Source organism: Amphiura filiformis, chromosome 10, assembly GCF_039555335.1.
Source record: "Amphiura filiformis chromosome 10, Afil_fr2py, whole genome shotgun sequence".
Lineage (NCBI taxonomy): Eukaryota > Metazoa > Echinodermata > Ophiuroidea > Amphilepidida > Amphiuridae > Amphiura > Amphiura filiformis.
In genome coordinates, this window is record NC_092637.1 from 68,155,005 (window position 1) to 68,179,416 (window position 24,412).

At 38.0% G+C, this 24,412-nt stretch overlaps 2 protein-coding genes and 2 long non-coding RNA genes across 4 annotated transcripts in view; 1 reads left to right on the forward strand and 3 right to left on the reverse strand.

Moving 5' to 3' along the window:
• The window catches only part of LOC140162376 (squalene synthase-like), a 42,014-nt gene extending 18,032 nt beyond the window's left edge, over positions 1 to 23,982 (forward strand). The window contains exons 7-8 of the mRNA XM_072185580.1: positions 19,825 to 19,977; positions 23,480 to 23,982. Of these exons, the coding sequence (XP_072041681.1) occupies positions 19,825 to 19,977; positions 23,480 to 23,695 (369 nt within the window). The 3' untranslated portion in view covers positions 23,696 to 23,982. The remainder of the gene's footprint in view (positions 1 to 19,824; positions 19,978 to 23,479) is intronic.
• Positions 28 to 8,577, reverse strand: LOC140163297 (uncharacterized). Its single transcript, XM_072186696.1, has 6 exons — positions 8,466 to 8,577; positions 6,730 to 6,914; positions 6,004 to 6,094; positions 5,449 to 5,694; positions 4,777 to 4,871; positions 28 to 245 (listed from the first exon to the last, which is right to left on the reverse strand). Exons 1-6 carry the CDS (start codon positions 8,575 to 8,577, stop codon positions 207 to 209), a joined length of 768 nt encoding a protein of 255 aa, XP_072042797.1. The 3' UTR covers positions 28 to 206.
• Positions 11,855 to 13,175, reverse strand: LOC140162374 (uncharacterized). The gene is made up of 2 exons (XR_011860261.1): positions 13,121 to 13,175; positions 11,855 to 12,382 (listed from the first exon to the last, which is right to left on the reverse strand). It is a non-coding gene; the product is annotated as an uncharacterized lncRNA (long non-coding RNA).
• Positions 14,639 to 17,513, reverse strand: LOC140162375 (uncharacterized). Its single transcript, XR_011860262.1, has 4 exons — positions 17,206 to 17,513; positions 16,546 to 16,636; positions 15,692 to 15,937; positions 14,639 to 14,730 (listed from the first exon to the last, which is right to left on the reverse strand). It is a non-coding gene; the product is annotated as an uncharacterized lncRNA (long non-coding RNA).
• Positions 23,983 to 24,412: the final 430 nt, after the last annotated feature.

The following is a 24,412-nucleotide window of genomic DNA, read 5'->3' on the forward strand; positions in this document are numbered from 1 at the left end:
ATTGCACTGATTTAAATCAAATCATTTTGTTATCTATTTTTTAAAAACAAAACAAAACAAATCACAAACCGTGTTGTTTACTTTAGTTTGTTTGTGTCCTACATGTATGAGGGCAGTTTATTAATAAGGATCAAGTGCCATTGGTCTAATTTTATGTCAAATGGATTTGTATCCATCATTATAAAAATCCTTGTCATAGGTTTTGTTTACCACCAAGAGAAGATGCTGTTGTCTTCCTTCTCTACCTGTAAATAATGAATAAATAATAATAAGAAATAGGTATATTGTTAATTGTTAGAATATAAAAACAGGGAAAATCTGTTCCACCTGACCAGCGGGGAACCAAAGGATGGATCCAAAAGGATACAACAGTGTCACACTAGCAATGGATAAAATTAAACCAATGGGGGAGTAACACAAAACATATAAACAAATCTGTTCCACCTGACCAGCGGGGAACCAAAGGATGGATCCAAAAGGATACAACAGTGTCACACTAACAATGGATAAAATTAAACCAATGGGGGAGTAACACAAAAGATATAAACAAATCTGTTCCACCTGACCAGCGGGGAACCAAAGGATGGATCCAAAAGGATACAACAGTGTCACACTAACAATGGATAAAATTAAACCAATGGGGAGTAACACAAAAGATATAAACAAATCTGTTCCAACTGACCAGCGGGGAACCAAAGGATGGATCCAAAAGGATACAACAGTGTCACACTAGCAATGGATAAAATTAAACCAATGGGGGAGTAACACAAAACATATAAACAAATCTGTTCCAACTGACCAGTGGGGAACCAAAGGATGGATCCAAAAGGATACAACAGTGTCACACTAGCAATGGATAAAATTAAACCAATGGGGGAGTAACACAAAACATATAAACAAATCTGTTCCACCTGACCAGCGGGGAACCAAAGGATGGATCCAAAAGGATACAACAGTGTCACACTAGCAATGGATAAAATTAAACCAATGGGGGAGTAACACAAAAGATATAAACAAATCTGTTCCAACTGACCAGTGGGGAACCAAAGGATGGATCCAAAAGGATACAACAGTGTCACACTAGCAATGGATAAAATTAAACCAATGGGGGAGTAACACAAAAGATATAAACAAATCTGTTCCACCTGGCGGGAACCAAAGGATGGATCCAAAAGGATACAACAGTGTCACACTAGCAATGGATAAAATTAAACCAATGGGGGAGTAACACAAAACATATAAACAAATCTGTTCCAACTGACCAGCGGGGAACCAAAGGATGGATCCAAAAGGATACAACAGTGTCACACTAACAATGGATAAAATTAAACCAATGGGGGAGTAACACAAAATATATAAACAAATCTGTTCCACCTGACCAGCGGGGAACCAAAGGATGGATCCAAAAGGATACAACAGTGTCACACTAACAATGGATAAAATTAAACCAATGGGGGAGTAACACAAAAGATATAAACAAATCTGTTCCAACTGACCAGCGGGGAACCAAAGGATGGATCCAAAAGGATACAACAGTGTCACACTAACAATGGATAAAATTAAACCAATGGGGGAGTAACACAAAAGATATAAACAAATCTGTTCCAACTGACCAGCGGGGAACCAAAGGATGGATCCAAAAGGATACAACAGTGTCACACTAGCAATGGATAAAATTAAACCAATGGGGGAGTAACACAAAAGATATAAACAAATCTGTTCCACCTGACCAGCGGGGAACCAAAGGATGGATCCAAAAGGATACAACAGTGTCACACTAGCAATGGATAAAATTAAACCAATGGGGGAGTAACACAAAAGATATAAACAAATCTGTTCCAACTGACCAGCGGGGAACCAAAGGATGGATCCAAAAGGATACAACAGTGTCACACTAGCAATGGATAAAATTAAACCAATGGGGAGTAACACAAAAGATATAAACAAATCTGTTCCAACTGACCAGCGGGGAACCAAAGGATGGATCCAAAAGGATACAACAGTGTCACACTAGCAATGGATAAAATTAAACCAATGGGGAGTAACACAAAAGATATAAACAAATCTGTTCCAACTGACCAGCGGGGAACCAAAGGATGGATCCAAAAGGATACAACAGTGTCACACTAGCAATGGATAAAATTAAACCAATGGGGGAGTAACACAAAAGATATAAACAAATCTGTTCCAACTGACCAGTGGGGAACCAAAGGATGGATCCAAAGGATACAACAGTGTCACACTAGCAATGGATAAAATTAAACCAATGGGGAGTAACACAAAAGATATAAACAAATCTGTTCCAACTGACCAGTGGGGAACCAAAGGATGGATCCAAAAGGATACAACAGTGTCACACTAGCAATGGATAAAATTAAACCAATGGGGAGTAACACAAAAGATATAAACAAATCTGTTCCAACTGACCAGTGGGGAACCAAAGGATGGATCCAAAAGGATACAACAGTGTCACACTAGCAATGGATAAAATTAAACCAATGGGGGAGTAACACAAAAGATATAAACAAATCTGTTCCAACTGACCAGCGGGGAACCAAAAGGATGGATCCAAAAGGATACAACAGTGTCACACTAGCAATGGATAAAATTAAACCAATGGGGGAGTAACACAAAAGATATAAACAAATCTGTTCCACCTGACCAGCGGGGAACCAAAGGATGGATCCAAAAGGATACAACAGTGTCACACTAGCAATGGATAAAATTAAACCAATGGGGAGTAACACAAAAGATATAAACAAATCTGTTCCAACTGACCAGCGGGGAACCAAAGGATGGATCCAAAAGGATACAACAGTGTCACACTAACAATGGATAAAATTAAACCAATGGGGAGTAACACAAAAGATATAAACAAATCTGTTCCAACTGACCAGCGGGGAACCAAAGGATGGATCCAAAAGGATACAACAGTGTCACACTAGCAATGGATAAAATTAAACCAATGGGGGAGTAACACAAAAGATATAAACAAATCTGTTCCAACTGACCAGCGGGGAACCAAAGGATGGATCCAAAAGGATACAACAGTGTCACACTAACAATGGATAAAATTAAACCAATGGGGGAGTAACACAAAACATATAAACAAATCTGTTCTAACTGACCAGCGGGGAACCAAAGGATGGATCCAAAAGGATACAACAGTGTCACACTAGCAATGGATAAAATTAAACCAATGGGGGAGTAACACAAAAGATATAAACAAATCTGTTCCAACTGACCAGTGGGGAACCAAAGGATGGATCCAAAAGGATACAACAGTGTCACACTAGCAATGGATAAAATTAAACCAATGGGGAGTAACACAAAAGATATAAACAAATCTGTTCCAACTGACCAGCGGGGAACCAAAGGATGGATCCAAAAGGATACAACAGTGTCACACTAGCAATGGATAAAATTAAACCAATGGGGGAGTAACACAAAACATATAAACAAATCTGTTCCACCTGACCAGCGGGGAACCAAAGGATGGATCCAAAAGGATACAACAGTGTCACACTAACAATGGATAAAATTAAACCAATGGGGGAGTAACACAAAACATATAAACAAAGTTAAACTTTGTTTATATGTTTTGTGTTACTCCCCCATTGGATGTTGTGTCATATTTTCCCTGTTTTTAATATTATTGTTAGTAATACAATAACAATAATAATATTAAAGGAGGATTTCATGATATTTTAAAGATTTTTTTTCTGGCTTATTTTGATATGTTTGTTTGTAAATTATTTGTATTTAACATCTGCATTAAAAGGAATTTCCCCAGGCTCCTAAAATCTGTTGACGCCATCTTTTAATTTGTTCTCAATATACATTTATATCGTAAATACATGTAGTTCTTTTTAAATTTCATATGACATAAAAATCTTGGTAAGTTTGGAATAAATCAGGGGGATGATGTTGTAGATCACAAAATGGGCATTTAATAATAATAGTAATAATAAAACTATAGTCATGTTATTATCATTATATCATTATCATTACTAACGTTATGGGGTATGTTGCTGTTAATCCTAATGTATTTCTTTCATGTAGAAGCTAATATTTTGATTTATTCATTAACTTATTTTAATTGCTTTATTCAAATTTATTTAAATTTATGCAAAAGATGGGTGATGAGCTGTATTTAGCAGAATATATTTACATATTAGGGACAGCCAGTCAACAATATTTTGTATCAATTGGCATAAATTAATTAGCAGATTAGAATTAATTTCGGCATGATGATTATTTTAGTATAATTATTATTATCGTTGGTAAGCAAATGTTCTCAAAACCGATCCAAATAGTAAATTAGGTACTTACTAGAAATATTTTACTATAAAAAATAATTTACTATTTGGATCTGTTTTGAGAACATTTGCTTACTAGTGATTTATGAACGATCCTGACGAATCTGTTCAGAGTATTATTATCGTTATATGATGATTATACTCGATTATATGGTTTGTAAGTTTTTTGTCATATTTTCCAATCTTAAAAGATATGATGACAATGACGATGGTGACTATGATGATGATGATGGTGATGAAAGTGCCTCTGCTGATGATAATGTTGTTGATAATGATGACAATGACAGCTATGATGGTGATGATGATGATGATTATAACAATGATGAAGATGACAACGATGATGAAGATGATGATAATGCCTCTGATCATGATGTTTTTGATGATGATTGTAATAATGGTGATGGTGATGACAATAATGATGATGAAAATGGTGATGATGAATAAGGGCCTACTTTACCTCATTCTTGCAGTAGTCAGGAACAGTGAAGTATTTTTCTGGATTTTCAATTCCTACAGTGTAGTTATAGAATCCCATTGATGATGCCATATTTTCTGTAAAGCATGAAGAGCAATGGTATGTTAAAATTGTATTTTTGTGTTCAATTATATTTTTCATCTTTTGAACTCTCAGGGCTAAAGGCAAGAGTGAGTTGGCGCAGCGGTTGTTCCCTCTCCTTGCCCGACTGAGTCCAGGCTCCAAGCCCCAGCCGTTCCCAAGGACTGTATAATATGCACTTGGTTTATGCTCTCATCTAATAGGCTATTTAAACTAATGAGAGACTTCCAAGAATTGGTGTGTCCAGTGAAGGTTTTGCTACCTCCCTACAGCTCCAGATGTTACACCTGTGTGGAGTGGGACAGGCTAGATAAAGTGTCTTGCCCAAGGACACAACACATTGACCTGTGTGGTGTCCAAACCTACAACCATGTGATCATGATTCAAATGCTCTTATTATTATACGAGAGACTTTCCAAGAGTTGTCCAATGAAGGTTTCACTCAGCGGCAGACACTGTTGACTGATGCTGATGCTGTACCCTCACCCAACAAGAAGGCTAAGATAACCTTCGATTAGTATTCATTTAACATTCGAAGGCTAATAATTATTATATTTCTTTGTATAAACTTACGAGAGACTTTCCAAGAGTTGGTGTGTCCAATGAAGGTTTCGCTCAGCGGCAGACACTGTTGACTCATGCTGACGCTGTAGACTCCATGTGCCGGGTATTCCCTGGGAATCACCACATAGTATCCATCAGCAAACAAATGGCTCCGGTCTCCATAATACGGGCTTGGCTTTGGTATCACCACAGAGTATGTGTCTGCAAAGAACTCCCCGTTGCCCATATAGTATGTACTGCCATAGGTATAATAATCTATAATGAAATGGGCAATTCCAGTTAAAATCTATGCATCCTCTATGAAAGACATGACTTTAATCTCCCAAACAGGGAGTGTAGATTTCAAACAGAGTCACCCATTCAGGTATCCCCAATCCCCATTTGAAATTCACACTCTCTATGTGAGAGATTTAAGTCATGTCTTCCGTCTGGGTTATTGGATTTCAACTGAAATAGCACAATGACAATGACCGAAATAAGGAAACAAAGAGCGAGAGAAAGACGGAAAGAGCGAGAGAAAGACACAGAGAGAAAGGAAGGAAGGATATGTAAAGTATGTTTTACCTGGGATACAGCGTTCTAAATGGAAGGGATAATAGTCTTTCTCGCCTTGAAGACACCTCTTTTTGTATAGGTCAATCACCCACACATAATCCTGAAAAGTCAATGGGAAAAGAAGACATTTTATTTTGAATATCAAGTACATATTTTCTCTAATAAATGCCTCCTGGGGTGTAACATTTTCGAAAGGGGGCCATTTATTAGTAGTGTAAAAACTTTAAGCAAAACTCAGTTGACCTGATAAAGGGGGTCACCAAAGATAGCAGGTCTGGGTATATAGATCAAGTGACCGGGTAAATGGGGTCACCATATATAGCGGGTCTCTGTAGATAGCGGGTCTGGGTCAAGTGATCTGGTGGGGGGGGGGGTCACCTTTGATAGTGGGTCTAGGTATAGATCAAGTGATCAGGGTGGGGGAAATCCGCCATATATAGCAGGTCGGGTGTAGGTCTCGGAGTGACCGTCTCATTGGAGGGGAGGTCAAAAATATAGCTGCTCTGGGTATAGGTATAGATCAAATGATCTGGTAGTTGAGGGTCACTGTAAATTGCATGTTGAGGTATTATAGGTCAATCTATAGGGGAAGGGTTGTTGCAGGTTTGGATATACATGTAGGTCAAGTGACCTGGTGAGGGGGTCACAGTAAATAGCAGGTCAGGGTATAGGTCACTTGGGGATCACTGTAGATAGCGGGCCTGTGTATTTTACAGGACGGGGGCAAGCCCTTACCTTTCCTGGTTCTTCAATAACCTGTACATGTTCTTCAACATAATTAGGATCAAGTATCGTCCTGGTGATGAAGGTGGCAAATCTGTTATTGGTGAAGTCATAGACAGAATCGTGCTCTTCAGTTAGCGATGTCTGGCCGAAGACAAATCCAAGAAATCCTGTTCTTGTGGTTGCAGTCACACCACCTGGGGACAATGTATAAGATATAAGTAAACAGAGAAAATGATGAAAGTTGCAGATCTATTATTGGTATTCTAAATAGACAGAATCATGCTCAACAGTTATATTAATGCTCTGCTTCCTAGACTTTAATGTAAAAAGTCTGAAGTTTTGAGATATTTTCTCAAAATATCAAGAGCTATCTCAAGAACCACTGAACCAATACTAGGCTTGTTTGTACTCATTATGATGCATCTTTCATGATGATTTCAAATGTCATGTAAAAGTACAATTCTGAAATTTTTGATTTTTTAAGGAATATTTGAAACTTGTCTGCAGTTGACAACTGTGTGGGGAAAGTTAATGATGTCTGGCTGAAGAGTGAGCCAACCTTGACCCCCCATAGAATTGGATTGTGTTGGTGACATGCCTCCATGTAAGATGGGAAACACCACAAGTTAGAAATTGCACTATGCGCGAGGGCGAGTTAGCGCAGCGGTAATTCCTCGCTTTGCACCACTGAGGTCCCGGGTTCAAGCCAGGCGCGCCCAAGGACTCATGTGCACTTGGTTTATCCCGATTCCATGCTCGCTCTCGCAGGTTTTCTCCGGGATCTCCGGTTTCCTCCTGTATCGCAAAAAATCGGCGATTAGTTGTTTGGTTATCAAAACTTCCTTCACCCAATGGAATTTGGGGAGCTGCACAGATAATTGGTGGATGTTACAATCTAAATGCGGATAGGTGTGCGCCGTTAGGCAGCAACCTAGTTGATGCGATCTGATTGTGATGATTCACCATTGCAGCGAAATTACAGCGCTTTGAGTCCTCTAAGATCTTGAGAAAGGCGCTTTATAAATCCAAAATTTATTATTATTTATTTATTATGCGCCAACCCATGTCTACATGTCTTGATAGCTGTTGTGTCAGTGTGAGCATACAAATAATTTTGCATTATTTAGATGGTACATGTAATGCGATCAAGCAAAATGAGTGATTTATGGAGCAAAATCAAAAGTTTTAAAGTTGATTAGTGCCATTTTCAGTGCTCTATTTTGTTAAAAACTCCATTACATTTGGACTTGAGCTTCCAAAAATATGGTCATTTTAGTGTTGCTCAAACAATAAAACACAAGTGGAACCCTATTATTGGCTATATATCTCAAAGTCATATTGGGCTATTAATATATTCCACGCAAAATCCACACACCTGTAGAAGATTTTGGAAATATCTTCCACAGAGGGAGTATGAATTTCAAATGGAATGAACACATAAGGTAGCTCCATAACTCACTCTCCCTTTGTGGAAGATTCAGATTGAATCTTTCTCAGAGGGTGTATAATATTCAAATGGAGCTTCCTAATGCGTTCATTCCATTTGAAATTCATACTCCCACTGTGGAAGATATTTCCAAAATCTTCCACAGGGGGAGTGTGGATTTTAAATGGAATAAGCCATTAGCAATAAACAACTCATTTAGCTTGAACACATGCAGCATATATTTGAATGGTGCCTTCAAATTTTGTGCCAAAAATTGAATATAGATGACCCATTTTCCCTGTCACACACAATCCCTTACCTTTGAGTACACGGAATTGTTCATCAGGAAAGCAGCACCTGTCTCCTGTCTGTTGTGCAGAAGTATCAAGAGCTATGCAGACTAGCAGGATGAGATAACGATTTACAGACATGGTTGAAACTAGTTGTAGCCCTAGAAGATGATATTAATACACATAATAATAGGCATATAGAGAATCCTTATGATATTACATGTGAAAGGAGTTGTAGGCCAATTGTATATTCACTTAACTACTGATTTTTGAGTGGTTCAAGGGTCGATTTTTGTTTATATTTGTCCCAGTTATTTGCGTTATTATTTACGCACCAGAAATACATGTATGTACACATGCCATGTACCTGGGCCACGTCACTGTACAAATAAGCCTAATGGAAGCACCTGACTGTAGTACCGTGGTTTGGTAGCCCAATTGGGCAACTTTTGAAGATTTTGCCCACCACTTTTGACTATTTCCTGCCATCGAAATCAATGGTTAAGAATATAATTGGGCTACTTTTCAACATTGATCCCGTGACTTCCGATAGTTTCCTGTCCCATAGAAACCAGTGGTTAAGAGAAAAATTGGGTGACTTTTTGATTATTTGATGCACGATTTGGGCTGAAAACTTGGGTGACTTTTTGATTATTTGATGCATGATTTGGGCTGAAATCTTGTGGCAACCCTGTGTACCATCGGTCAAGTCTGTGTACATAACAAACAATGAACATTTTTCTTTATTGCACCTTGGAATCGCCCATCATTTAAATAAAATTCTGTCAACCAGGAGGCCTCCATCGGACAATTTGCATGATAATGCAATAAAACAGGTGATAGGTATGAATGGTTGTGGAATCAAACTAGAGACCTGTCCCTCTGACACCACCAACATGGCTAGCCATTTCAATTGTTATACCAATCCGCTTGGTTTGTTCAATATAGGGTCTATACCACTCTCGGAACAAAGATCTGCCCACTGACGGAAGACAAGGTTGCTACGTCAGCACCACTTTTATTGCCCACTGACAGGCCTAATATAGGCACAATTTGTTACATTACATCATATCTTTGTTGTATCAAGATCACCTTTTTGTCTGCGTATGGCAGGCTCTTACACTGTCCAGCTCTTACACAAGATCCCGCTCTTACGTTATCCTCAGTTTTGTGAGCAAAGTGTTGTCTCTCTAATTTAGTACTCTAATAGACCACACACTTACACTGCACAATAGTGACCTGGAGCTCATAGTTTTCCATTACAGGTATAGGGGTGAGGTTCTGGTACAGGGGCGGATTTAAGCGGTGGCCCCCACACCAGTGGATTTTGCGTCGGGCCAGTAAACTTTCAACAATGCTGGCCCGGCGGGCCACTAGATTTTTGAGCCTGTAACACTTACGAGACAAGACATAATCAGTATCTGGACATAGTTACACAGTTTCTGGTCCGCCTGTCACTTGTAATTTATATCTTTATTCAATGATTTTTTGTATATTTATATTCTTATTCTTGCGTTGCTAGCAAGTTGGAAATATACGGCCGCTTTTTACGGCGATAGTAGGCCTACGTACTACTTCCAAGCTCTTTCGTGCTCTATCTGATGATGATAGTGATACTGCAAATACCGCATTTGAACCTTTGTGAAGTTTTGGAACTAAAAAAGGCAGACTACTGACTGAACTTGTGTTAGTGACTACACTCTACTCTGAGTACATTCAGTACAAAACAAATTAAAATGTTAAGTTTTTTTGTTTGTTTTGTTTTTTTGCAGTAGAACATATTGAAAAAGCTGGGCCAGTAAATTGATTGCAGAGCCACTAGAAAACTGAAACCTAAGTCTGTCCCTGTTCTGGTATAAGACACACTGGCTGAAACAATAATACAAAATAAACATACATATGCTGCATTCCTTTATTTTGAATAATATAAAATTAGAACAGGGGTGTGGTATGAATTGACAAATGGAAATTAACCTGAATTAAAGATATTAGTTATTGAAATGCAGTCAACCCTACAAATGTACTTCAATGTGTACAGTGATCCATGCACAAAAACTCTAAGAAGAGAGAATGATCTCTGATATGACAGCATATATTCCGTAGACTTTCCTCGAGTCGCGGTAAAGTAAAATCAAATTTTGAGATTTTCTCAAAAACGTTTTGCAGGAATCTGTTATACTAGCTAGTTGGATTTCTTGCATCATTTCCTTTCTGAAAATGTATACTTTTATATACTTCTCATCATTACATTTAGAGAAGGAGAACCGGGATTCCCTATACCGCCACATACAAGCAGGCCGTCAGCTATGGGGAGAAAATTGGTGGTATCCGGGTAATTGCCAATGGTGCGCAGAGACGAACGAAAACAATTCTGCGTTTCATATCTGAAGCCTGTACTTGCGTGCGGGTCACATCAAGTGCGTCTCTCAAATGCGCGCATGACAACAAATGCCTTGAGTGCATTCCGAGGGAAACCGAATACCCCCAATTTTTGTACAATGCCTGTATCAAGATGGTGGTCAAGTCCTGGTTCTCCTTCCCTAATTCTATGAGAGATACAATAAATAAAATAAATAAATTACTGACTCAAAAAAGGTATATATAGACTATACAATGTATTATCTTCTTCTCGTAGTAGAGAGGCCACTTTATGGCTACATAGGGTTCCGTGCATCAGTTTTGGTCAAAGGTGCCAGCCGGGTTGGAATTAATCATCGGAGTCTCCTCTATCTATCTCTATCTAACCCAGCTGGCAATTCTGAAAAGTGATGTGGACTGAGTTTTGGTTGAAAAATGTGTTTTTGTGACTTTTTTTCAAATGTTTACCTACAAATGTCAAATATTGAAGTAGCCATAACTTCAAAAGAAAATTGACTGCAACCTTAATTTTTGCTCTGAATAATAGAAGGCATATGAATATTTTAAATACTGTGAACAAAAATATTCCATCATACAATATTATAGAGGCCAAATTTGGGTTAAAACATGCTTTGTTCATAATTGTTATCATTTTTTACCCAAAATAGGCCCTAGACAGCTTGCAATACTTCAGGTAAGAAAATAACCAAAAATGATAATTTTTCCCGCAAAATATTCGTAAAGTTACAAATGGCTAAAATGTCATTTAAATATTGGCCAAAATGGGCTATTCCAGTTGAAATCCACACTCCCCCCGTGGACGATTTTGGAAATATCTGCTACAGAGGGAGTATGAATTTCAAATGGAATGAGCACATTAGGCAGCTCCATTTGAATTTTATACACCCTCTGAGAAAGATTCAACCTGAATCTTCCACAGAGGGAGAGAAATTTATACTCCCTCTGTGGAAGATATTTCCAAAATCTTTTTTCTTGCTTAAGCAATGTATAGTTTTGAAGAGATGATTTATTTTTCATAGAATAAACCCAATCATTATACTAGTATTCAATGTCCTTTTTATTGATTTGAAAGCGGTGCTCCCACTAACATGACTAAGGCTGTATGCCCGGGGCAGTATGAGGCACGATGAGTGCTGGACTTGTCAAAATTCATATTCTACTTTATGAACAGAGCAAGTTATATTTTGGTTTAGTTATGTTTGCTTTGGTTTGTTTGTTTATCTTAGTTTTGAAGTTTTTGTCTGAATACCTTCAGAGTAACCATACTCCGTAATCAGCTGTGTTACAAATTTAAACTTTTAAACCAACATATGAATCTCTACACTCTTGAGATATGTTCTTTAAACGGTGTGCCCCAATTTATCACAAAGTGAACTCAACATGAAAAAGTCACCAGTTTCATTTACGCTGTTTTGCCACATCAGGGTTGTGATTTAATAGAGAAATGTTAGTAGCAAAGGTAGATTTCTTCCAATGGATTTTTCCATCATCATGATAAATCTTGCTACTGTCATAGTCTTTGTTTACCACCAAGCCAAGAGAAGATTCTGTTGTCTTCCTGTTCTACCTGTAATAATAAATAATAGAATAATAGTAAAGTAATAATAATATTTTTATTAATGTTACTATTATTATTACTAAAATGTATACTAGTACCATTAGCTTAGACTGTACATACTTACAGTAAATTTTTATTACTTCCATGGTCCAGCTACTCGCTGGTGATTGGCGATCGCATAGAAGTGACTAGGTCGCCTACTACGCGCCACGTCAACGACCAATGGCTCAACCGTCTTATTGGCCTGTCAGCCAATCACTGAATCAGCGTGATTGTTTATCTCTTCTGTGTTTATGCTCGTGTACGCTCGGCGCACTACTCAGGCCACGGAATTAATAAAGAATTCACTGTAGGGGGCAAGATGCTATTTGCCCCAACATATTTCTTTCAAGTAGATGCTAATATTTTGATTTATTAATTTATACAAATTCATGAAAATTTTGAGTGATGAGCTGCAATATTAGAGACAGCCTGCCATCCACATTTTGCATCAACTGTTTCGCTAATGATTATTAGAGTACATTAGTATTTAATATTATTATCATATTATGATGATTATAGACATTTTTTTTCAAATGGTAAAGGATATGATGATGACAACGATGTCAATGATGGTGGTGATAATGCCTTTGCTGATGATGATATGTTGTTTACGATTTATATAACGACGATTATGATGATGATCGTAATAAGGATAAAGACGACTATGATGAAGATGGTAAATGATGATGAGTGGACTTTAATTACCTGATTGTGGCAGTAGTCAGGAACAGTGAAGTATCTGTCTGGATTCTCAATCCCTCTACAGTATAGTTACAGGATGGGCACTTTGGCATACTTTACATGACGACTATGATGAAGATGCTAAGGCGACCAAAACAGCTGATTTTACATGATTTTAGCAAGAAATTAATTCTGGGTCGGTCTGGCCAGTAGAACAGGGTTTTTTACCTTTGTCGCCTTATGGTGATGCATCTATTTCAATTTGTTTGGCAGTAATCAGGAACAGGGACTGGATTCTCAATCCCTACAGTGTAGTTATAGGATCCCATTGATGCGCACTTTGACGTACTACAAATCTCTTATTGTTATTGATTATGATGGTGACAATGATGATGATAATGTTGAAGATAATGATGACTATGATGAAGATACTTATGGCCATGCGTTTTGAACTCAACACCTAAAAAGTGTGGTGGCGTCACACTTTTTACTGTGATCATTTGGTTTTATAAGTGTATCTTTGGAAGAAAACAAGACATGACAGTAAATTTGGTGTCAAATGATAGCTAAGGTATCAATTATTAATTATGGGGAGTTTCATTCAGATATCTTGAATATCAGCAGAATGGCACTCAATTCAATCGACCAAGTCAGGGGTGGTGGTGGCAGCGGTGCATGTGGCAGCGGTGCAGTCATGTACAAACCCTATGGGTAGTTTGCATTTTAAGTGTACCCAATTGTAAAATTGGTCATTAGATACTTCAAATTTGTTCTAATTACTACAAATTTGGTATCAAAAGATAGCTTAGTTGTCCATGTACGCATTTAAATAGCTTAACTTTCTCAAATTAAAATGAGATGACTGGTAGCGACAACTAAGTCACATGACATTCAAATTCGTCCCTATTCTCTACACAGTAAACCCAAATTTTCAAGCGCAATATACCTCTTGAGATTAACACCGCTTTATTTTTAAGTATAAGTATAAACTCTATGGTAGCAAAAGTATACATTTTTGCAAAGCTCTTGGCTCCAGGAATCCAGAAATGCACTTCAAATCAGTGTAGAGTGTTACCCTAAGAAAATATTTTAGAAAATGTACCAGACTGATGGGTTGAAATGGTATAAAAATCCACCGGCCATTTTCTGAAGTACGCATTGGTTTACTATCATAAAGCTTTATATCATTAGAAAGCTAATGGTCTGAACATTTCAAAACTGCATTAAGAATTGATGAAGGGTTACACATGGAAGAAAATTGGCGCCTCGGGAAGGTTCATCTAAAATGAAAAAAAAGGCTTGCATTTTTAAAATTATTTCTTTCCACAAGCACCCTACACTAGTTCTGACTCCATATTTAGATTCCTTGGGCCAATAGCTTTCTAAAAATGTATACTTTTACTATCATAGGGTGTATAGATTTCCAGATATGACCCATTATACCAAACTTGGTGCATCGTAACCGAAAATTTGAGGTGTGACGCAAAGTCGGCGAGTTCAGGACGCATGGCCATATGGTGATAAGTCTACTTTAATTACCTCATTCTTGCAGTAGTCAGGAACAGTGAAGTATTTGTCTGGATTCTCAATCCCTACAGTGTAGTTATAGAATCCCATTGTTGATGCAACATTTTCTGCAACAGGATGAAGGGCAGTGTTATTTAAAAGAGTCTTTTCATGATACATTGTATTTTTCATCTGTTGAGCTCTTGGGATTAGAACAAGCAATACCAATACCAGGTAAACTAATTTATATGATTTATTCCAAAATTTCAAAAACAGTGTGAAGTGAAATTGACATGGGCGGTCTTTTTTAATGACAAAGTAGGCCTAGTCACCTAAATGAAGGTGTTTATATAGCAAACTTTTAGGCCTCCTTGCTCTCATCTATTGACTTTCCAAGAATTGTTGTGTCTAAGGTTTTGCTACCTCTCTACAGCTCCCCATTTTATATCTGGGTGCATACCGTAAAAACTTGATATTTAGCATATGTGCTTACTATCGAGCGCTTTTAAAAACATGAAATTGTACCAAAGTCTGGCGCTTTACCAACTGAACTGATGGGGTTGAGACACATCTTTGCATGTTTATTTGTTCGTATATAACTATGTGTTTCGATAATTTGCTCAAATACCTTTTGTGGATGGGGCACTTCATGTTTGCATGTTTTAAAAGCGCTTGAGAGTAAGCACATATGCCAACTATCAAGCTATTAGGCTATCATGCTCTTATAATTATATTTCTTTTGTCGAACTTACGAGAGACATTCCAAGAGTTGGTGTGTCCAATGAAGATTTCACTCTGCGGCAGACACTGTTGACTGATGCTGTACCCTTACCCAACAAGAAGGCTAAGATAACCTTCGATTAGTATTCATGTTGCATTCAAAGGCCAATAATTATATTTCTTTTATCTAACTTACGAGAGACTTTCCAAGAGTTGGTGTGTCCAATGAAGGTTTCGCTCTGCGGCAGACACTGTTGACTGATACTGATGCTGTACCCTTACCCAATAGGAAGGCTAAGATAACCTTCGATTAGTATTCATTTAGCATTCGAAGGCTAATAATTATTATATTTCTTTGTATAAACTTACGAGAGACTTTCCAAGAGTTGGTGTGTCCAATGAAGGTTTCGCTCTGTGGCAGACACTGTTGACTCATGCTGACGCTGTAGACTCCATGTGCCGGGTATTCCCTGGGAAGAACCACATAGTAACCATCAGCAAACAACTCACTCTTATCTCCATATGTAGGGTTTGCCTTGGGTATTTCCACAGAGTATGTGTCAGCATAGAACTCCCTGTTGCCTAAATAATATGTACTGCCATGTTTTAAAAAATCTATAATGAAATAAAAGAAAATGAGCAATTCCAGTTTACATCCATGAACCATTTATGGAAGACATGACTTAAATCTCCCACACAAGGAGTGTAGATTTCAAATGGAGTCACCCATTAGATAGAATTCATCAATGGTCCAAAGTTAGCTTAATTTTTCTTTTGAACAAATTCATCAGGACTGTTCCATAAAACTGTATATTTTTTCATATACTAGTCCAAGTTAAACACACTTACGTGCAGGCGTTTTGGATAGCTACCAGCTATCTTTCTCAATGCTACTGTTGATGTGATGATCGCTGTACAGCTGTTGTTGATCGCTGCTTGGCAACAGAGTTGCCAGACGATTTCTCCATCAACAGGTCGTCATAGATGTTTAATTTAATAGCTTAATTTTTGTCTAACAGGGATAAACAAGATTCCCCGGTATTTCAAGCCGGGAGGAGGATAGAAAGAAAGATTGAAAGGGAGAGATAGATAGAAAGAAATGGAGAGAGAAAGAAAGGGAGATACAGAGAGAGATAGAAAGGAAGAGAACGAAAGAAAGAAGGAGAGAGATCTACAGGGAGAAAGGAAGGAAGAAAGTAAAACTTTGCAAAGTTATGTTTTACCTGGGATACAGCGTTCTAAATGGAAGGGATAATAGTCTTTCTCTCCTTGTAGGCATGTCTGTTTGTCCAGGTCTATCACCCATACATAATCCTGAAAAGTTAATTGGAAAAGGGGACATTGTATTAGAATATTAAGTACACATCTCTAGTAAACACCCCAGTAACATTTTAGGTTTGGTTAGGATTAGAGTTTGGATTATAATTAGGGTGGATTAGGGTTATAATTGTGCGTAAGGTATTCCAGAATTACTCCAATTATTAAATTAGAAAACTTCAAAATAACATTAACCTTTTGGGTATATAGCATGTTATTTTGTTACTTAAAAGTACTTGGTGGAGGAGGTCACCTAGATAGCAAGTCTAGGTACAGGTCAAGTGACCCTTTGGTGGGGAGGGGTTGCCATAGATAGTAGGTTGGGGTACTTTACAGGATGGGCTATAACCCCATGAGAACTACCTGCCGATTGGCCAAAATGAGTATTGTGTCCAATTTTGAACCAATCAAGGAGGGTATTGATAAGATCATCTGCAAATGCAAGTTTGGCCATAAGTAGATTAAAGCCTAGTCATAATTGGCAATTGAAATGAGCATTTCAAGTTAATAAATATAATACTGTTAGATGATTGAGATATTTTACAGAATGGTTATAAAGTCCTTACTTTTCCAGGTTCTTCAATAATCTGTACATGTTCTCTAACATAATTAGGATCAATTATAGTCCTGGTGATGAAGGCAGCAAATCTGTTATTGGTGAAGTCATACACAGAATCATGCTCTTCAGTTAGTGACGTCTGGCCGAAGACAAATCCAAGAAATCCTGTTCTTGTGGATGCAATCACACCACCTGGGCACAATAATTATATCGAAGTAAAACATAGAAATGAAGAAAGTGAGAAACTTACAAAACTGATGAATCTATTTGTGGTAAAGTCATGCACAAAATCTTGCTCTTCAGTTAGAGACCATACGTCTGGCCGCCATAGAGAAGCCCAAAAATCCTGTCTCTGCATGGTTGCAACCACCCCCTTGAAAAATCAGCCTATTTTGGTCATATTTCAGTCACTTGGCTTGTGGTTAGGCTCCCAGCCTGGGGTTGATGCCCTGTTGTATGCCCCCTCCCCCTGCTTTCGGATAGAATATGATTGTGTTGATGACAGGTAAGATGGAAAATGCCACAATTCGTCGGCTGTATTCCATAGTGGCGTATAGTGATTTTTGGTCATTTTTTTGAAAATTGGCACATATGTCTTTAATGATGTTCTCTTTCATTTTTTCTAAATCTCATCAGTCATAATTAGCTAATTAATTAGTAATTGATTAATTAAATGTATGCGATAGTTACAAAGTGACATTTTTCAGTATTCCATAGTGGCGTATCGACCATACTCCACTTTTTATACACATTTTATAATTAAAAAAAAAAAAAAAAAATGAAAAACATCGTATGTCATAGTGGCGTGCACGCGTGTCGGACCTATACGCCACTATGGAATACGATGTTTTTCATTTTGCCGATATTTCATAATTATAAAATGTGTATAAAAAGTGGCGATATCGATACGCCACTATGGAATACTAAAAGGTTAGGGTATTATGCTTTTGTTCGTTTTCCATAGTGACGTATAGTTTTATTGTCAGTTTGCCAGCAAAAGTATGTATTTATTTCTTTTGAAAAATATATAACAATAAAATCTATTTAGTTTACTACAGAAATTTCACATCATTTACAAAATATAATGAATGTCTGATTTACACAACTCGATTTTAAATTGGCATTTCTTCAAACCCGATTTTCTCGAAAAGTTGTTTATTCAAGCGCGCCCACTATACGCCACTATGGAATACGGACTTTAATTACCATTAACTCCTGTCTAGTGTGAACATACAATCATATAATTTGGCATTATTTAAATGGTATAAGAAATATCTGCCTAAAAATGAATATGTGCCCATCCACCACAAACTGGTCGTAAAGTCGGCATTTTCCATTTTGAGATACAATCAAAAACAGTAAATGGATTTCTATGTAAAATATATAAGAGTTTGACTTTTGTTGAACCATAACTTCACTTCCAGATGTCCGATAAAGCTGGTTGAGGTGTCATTTTAAAGCTGAAAGTGCATTCTTTCAAAATCTGCAATAAACAGGAAATGATCTAGAGCCGACTTTACTACCACTTTGTGGTGGATGGTCACATATGGTTGACCCTTTTTACCTGCCAAAATTGCTTATGAGTTAACCCTTACCTTTGAGTACATGGAATTGTTCATCAGGAAGGCAGCACCTGTCTCCTGACTGTTGTGCAGAAGTATCAAGAACCTTAACAACTATGCAGACTAGCAGGATGAGATGAGGATATAAAAACATGGTTGAAACTAGTAGGCCTTGTGCATTAAAGAATAGGCTATGTGGCCGGGTATGTGGCAAAACATATGATATTACGATTCAATGGGAATTGCATAGGGAGTCAAATATTATAGATCTACTGAGTTTGGGTGGTTCAAGGTTCAAGGTTATGTTTATACAATGTCCCTGTTATTTGCATTACAGAGTTTTCAATCATGTGACAGTTTGCTACCTATATAGGGCCTACACATGTATGTATGAGCAGAAAATATTTACACATCATGTACATACCATGGGTAAATGACATGAGGGTCATAGTCATGCTAGATGGACAGTTCCATTTTGGGGTGGGGTACTGATATAAGACTTGCAGTTCATTATCAATGAATAAAACAACTGTTAATAATTAGGTCCAATTGATTTAAAAATTTTGTCTCAAATATCTGGGTTTTTTTAATAATTTGTTTTCATTTTAGATATAATTGATTTACGACTGATGGGAACCCAGTTTTCTTTGCACATAATGCTACACAAAAGAAATCACAGATACAAAATGTATGATTTTAGTTATTTAACCTTGTAATATTCGGAAATTTTATCTGCCGACTCCGAATCACTGCCTTTCATGTTTTCAATGGTAAAATGTTTTTTTTAATTAAAAAAATAGAGATTCAGACACCCCCTATGGAAGATTATGACCCCACACAGAACAGGGGTCTAGATTTCTAATGTAGTCACCCATTCAGGTATCCCCATTTGGAATTTATACTCCCTGTATTGAAGATTAAGGTTATGTCTTCTATACGGGGGTGTATGCATTTCAACTGGAATAACCCTTTGTCATTTTGGTTCACTTTTTGTGACAAGCATCAGGGTTTAACTATACAATAAATAAACCCAATGATATATTTATTTATTTTTATTTACACAGGTAATGGCAATAGCAACATTGGCAGCTTGTTACAACAATCATAACATCTTCTCAGGTGTCGTCAAGATACGCAAAGGTCAAGCGGTCAGTTTGATACTGAAAGCCACTACCATGGGCAGTATTAAGGGCATTATGTACCAGTTTGCATCACAGGTGAGTCTCTAGCAAAGGTCAAGCGGTCAGTTTGATACTGAAAGCCACTACCATGGGCAGTATTAAGGGCATTATGTACCAGTTTGCATCACAGGTGAGTCTCTAGCAACGGTCAAGCGGTCAGTTTGATACTGAAAGCCACTACCATGGGCAGTATTAAGGGCATTATGTACCAGTTTGCATCACAGGTGAGTCTCTAGCAAAGGTCAAGCGCGGTCAGTTTGATACTGAAAGCCACTACCATGGGCAGTATTAAGGGCATTATGTACCAGTTTGCATCACAGGTGAGTCTCTAGCAAAGGTCAAGCGGTCAGTTAGATACTGAAAGCCACTACCATGGGCAGTATTAAGGGCATTATGTACCAGTTTGCATCACAGGTGAGTCTCTAGCAAAGGTCAAGCGGTCAGTTAGATACTGAAAGCCACTACCATGGGCAGTATTAAGGGCATTATGTACCAGTTTGCATCACAGGTGAGTCTCTAGCAAAGGTCAAGCGGTCAGTTAGATACTGAAAGCCACTACCATGGGCAGTATTAAGGGCATTATGTACCAGTTTGCATCACAGGTGAGTCTCTAGCAAAGGTCAAGCGGTCAGTTAGATACTGAAAGCCACTACCATGGGCAGTATTAAGGGCATTATGTACCAGTTTGCATCACAGGTGAGTCTCTAGCAAAGGTCAAGCGGTCAGTTAGATACTGAAAGCCACTACCATGGGCAGTATTAAGGGCATTATGTACCAGTTTGCATCACAGGTGAGTCTCTAGCAAAGGTCAAGCGGTCAGTTTGATACTGAAAGCCACTACCATGGGCAGTATTAAGGGCAATATGTACCAGTTTGCATCACAGGTGAGTCTCAAGCAAAGGTCAAGCGGTCAGTTTGATACTGAAAGCCACTACCATGGGCAGTATTAAGGGCATTATGTACCAGTTTGCATCACAGGTGAGTCTCTAGCAAAGGTCAAGCGGTCAGTTAGATACTGAAAGCCACTACCATGGGCAGTATTAAGGGCATTATGTACCAGTTTGCATCACAGGTGAGTCTCTAGCAAAGGTCAAGCGGTCAGTTAGATACTGAAAGCCACTACCATGGGCAGTATTAAGGGCATTATGTACCAGTTTGCATCACAGGTGAGTCTCAAGCAAAGGTCAAGCGGTCAGTTTGATACTGAAAGCCACTACCATGGGCAGTATTAAGGGCACTATGTACCAGTTTGCATCACAGGTGAGTCTCAAGCAAAGGTCAAGCGGTCAGTTAGATACTGAAAGCCACTACCATGGGCAGTATTAAGGGCATTATGTACCAGTTTGCATCACAGGTGAGTCTCTAGCAAAGGTCAAGCGGTCAGTTAGATACTGAAAGCCACTACCATGGGCAGTATTAAGGGCATTATGTACCAGTTTGCATCACAGGTGAGTCTCAAGCAAAGGTCAAGCGGTCAGTTAGATACTGAAAGCCACTACCATGGGCAGTATTAAGGGCATTATGTACCAGTTTGCATCAAAGGTGAGTCTCTAGCAAAGGTCAAGCGGTCAGTTAGATACTGAAAGCCACTACCATGGGCAGTATTAAGGGCATTATGTACCAGTTTGCATCACAGGTGAGTCTCTAGCAAAGGTCAAGCGGTCAGTTTGATACTGAAAGCCACTACCATGGGCAGTATTAAGGGCAATATGTACCAGTTTGCATCACAGGTGAGTCTCTAGCAAAGGTCAAGCGGTCAGTTAGATACTGAAAGCCACTACCATGGGCAGTATTAAGGGCATTATGTACCAGTTTGCATCACAGGTGAGTCTCTAGCAAAGGTCAAGCGGTCAGTTAGATACTGAAAGCCACTACCATGGGCAGTATTAAGGGCATTATGTACCAGTTTGCATCACAGGTGAGTCTCAAGCAAAGGTCAAGCGGTCAGTTAGATACTGAAAGCCACTACCATGGGCAGTATTAAGGGCATTATGTACCAGTTTGCATCACAGGTGAGTCTCTAGCAAAGGTCAAGCGGTCAGTTAGATACTGAAAGCCACTACCATGGGCAGTATTAAGGGCATTATGTACCAGTTTGCATCACAGGTGAGTCTGTAGCAAAGGTCAAGCGGTCAGTTTGATACTGAAAGCCACTACCATGGGCAGTATTAAGGGCATTATGTACCAGTTTGCATCACAGGTGAGTCTCTAGCAAAGGTCAAGCGGTCAGCCTGAAAGCCACTACCATGGGCAGTATTAAGGTAGAAACATCGGCTACGGTGTCATGCACAGATTTGGTTTAAAATGATACAGGATGTGTAGTTGGGTGAGAAAAACTTGCCTGCCAAGTTTTAATTTTTGCCAACAAAGCGTTTTTGAGTTATGCCATTTTTTATCATTAGAAAGCCCCATTGACTTTGCACATAAACTGGTTTTGACACTAAGCCTCGTTCACTAAAATTGGTAAAAGTTTGAAAATGGATACTATGTTTAAATATTATTTTTTCTCCTTTCTATCCCATTTATAGAACTGCTTTTTGGATCTTTTTATTACAAAATGTTACCAAATAATAATAGTGACTTTTTTTCAATATATTGGTCAGTTATAAAGGGGATATTTGAAGGTAATGTTAGTACTTGCTCAAATTTTCTTGATTTGATCTAGAAACACTGAATGACCCAATTTCATAATTATTGTCTGAGCTAACCATAGGGCCAATTATAACAAACAAGGTGTCATATGAAAGGTTATTAAATTTAGAAACTTTTCTCGCCAGCTTTTTTTAATAAAGTGTTTCTATTTTAAGTTATGGGTGTTGCTAGATTTCCCTAATTTAAAAATAGAAAAAATGATTTTTCTCAAAAATAAACACTTTATCCAAAAAATCTGGCGAGAGAATTTAGATATTAGGCTTATTAACCACCTCACAAACTATGGAAACCATATCACATTCCCTCTAGGCTAGCAATAATTATTAGTAGAAAAAATTAGGAATTTTCAAAAATAAAGAAAAACATAAGAATTGTTTAAATTTTCATGAAACATTAAAAATCAGTGGAGTAAAGACTTATCTTCAATTGGTTATATATTTGAAATGGATACATAATTCTGATTTGAACTAGTGGCTATTTTCCTGCATGGGTCTATTATCCGATGCTCCTACCTTAAGGGCATTATGTACCAGTTTGCATCACAGGTAATTTTAAAATGTCAAAGGTCATAATTTCAAATTTATCTGGATAATAAATAATGATTTTGAAAAGGAAAAGGGGTGATTGATGTGGAGATGAGGCATCATTTGCTTTGGACTATTGCATATTATATCCACACTCCCCCGTGCAAGCTTAAGTCTTCTGCAGAGGGAGTTGTAAACAGCTATTGCCTAAGCTCTATAAAGGGTACATAAAATGCAATTGAAAACTGAATTTTGATTTTGCTTGACAATACCTCACAACTGTGATGCTGCACTCATTGTTTGGTGCTATAATACATAGAGCTGGTTTCTAGTATTTTGATGTTCATTGCTTCATTTTACAGATTCAAGAAGCTACCCCAAAGACAGACCCATCAGCGGACCAAACGTTGAAGATCACCAGCAGCATTGTGAGTCTTAGTGCTACTGGAAATAGCACAGTCACTACACAGAATTCATTCTATCCTCTCTATGGCTCTGTTGCTATCATGACGGCAATGATCTTATATACTTACTGGAACAGTATTGCAGCACTGTACTCACTTTATACATCAGGATAAGGCCCTGGATGGGACCTTGCGGAACACCAGGTATCATTTCTTAATGATAGCAAAGATAATCAGAACAGGATTCTGCCATCCTCTATAAGGCTCTGTCGCTACCATATGATGGTAATTATCATAATACTTTACTGGAATGGTAATGCAGTGATGTGCTCACTTTATAAGTCAGAGAAAGACCCCGAATGGGACCTTGTGGAACACCAGGTATCATCTCCTGAATGATAGCAAACATAATCATAACAGAATTCAGCCATCCTCTATAAGGCCCTATTGCTACTGTATGGTACTGTCAGTACTGTAAATATTTGCTATGGTCGAAACTGGCATCAAAAGGGGTTTGTGCAAACAGTGACATAGTGGCAATGGCTACCACTTAATGATTTGTAATCCCCCTCCCCCATTTTACTGCCTACACTCGTTTTATTCAAGTGTGATACTGATATCAAAATGTCCCCTATTGACCCCTATTTGACCCTTTGACCCCAATCTGCATGTACCTTATAATGAAGCTCGAGTTGACCAGGCTGATGGTCAAGGTATTTTGCCACTCTCAAATAAGGCCAAAAAAAAAGGTTTGTCCCAAAGCTTGCGCGTGCATTTGTAAAATCGCGAGATTTGAAGAAAAAAAAAAAAAGAATTGGTTTTTGATTTCAAATTTTTTTTTTTTTTTTTTAGTTTTTTCCGGAAAAATTCAGAGAAAATTTGACTTTTTTC

Coding starts and splice junctions, on each gene's coding strand:
- LOC140163297 (XM_072186696.1), bottom strand. CDS start 8,577: ATGTCTGTAAATCGTTATCTCATCCTGCTAGTCTGCATAGCTCTTGAT. Junction 5,695..6,003: donor TTTAGAACGCTGTATCCCAG/GTAAAACATACT, acceptor ATTTCATTATAG/ATTATTATACCTATGGCAGT. Junction 4,872..5,448: donor CAACTCTTGGAAAGTCTCTC/GTAAGTTTATAC, acceptor CATGCTTTACAG/AAAATATGGCATCATCAATG.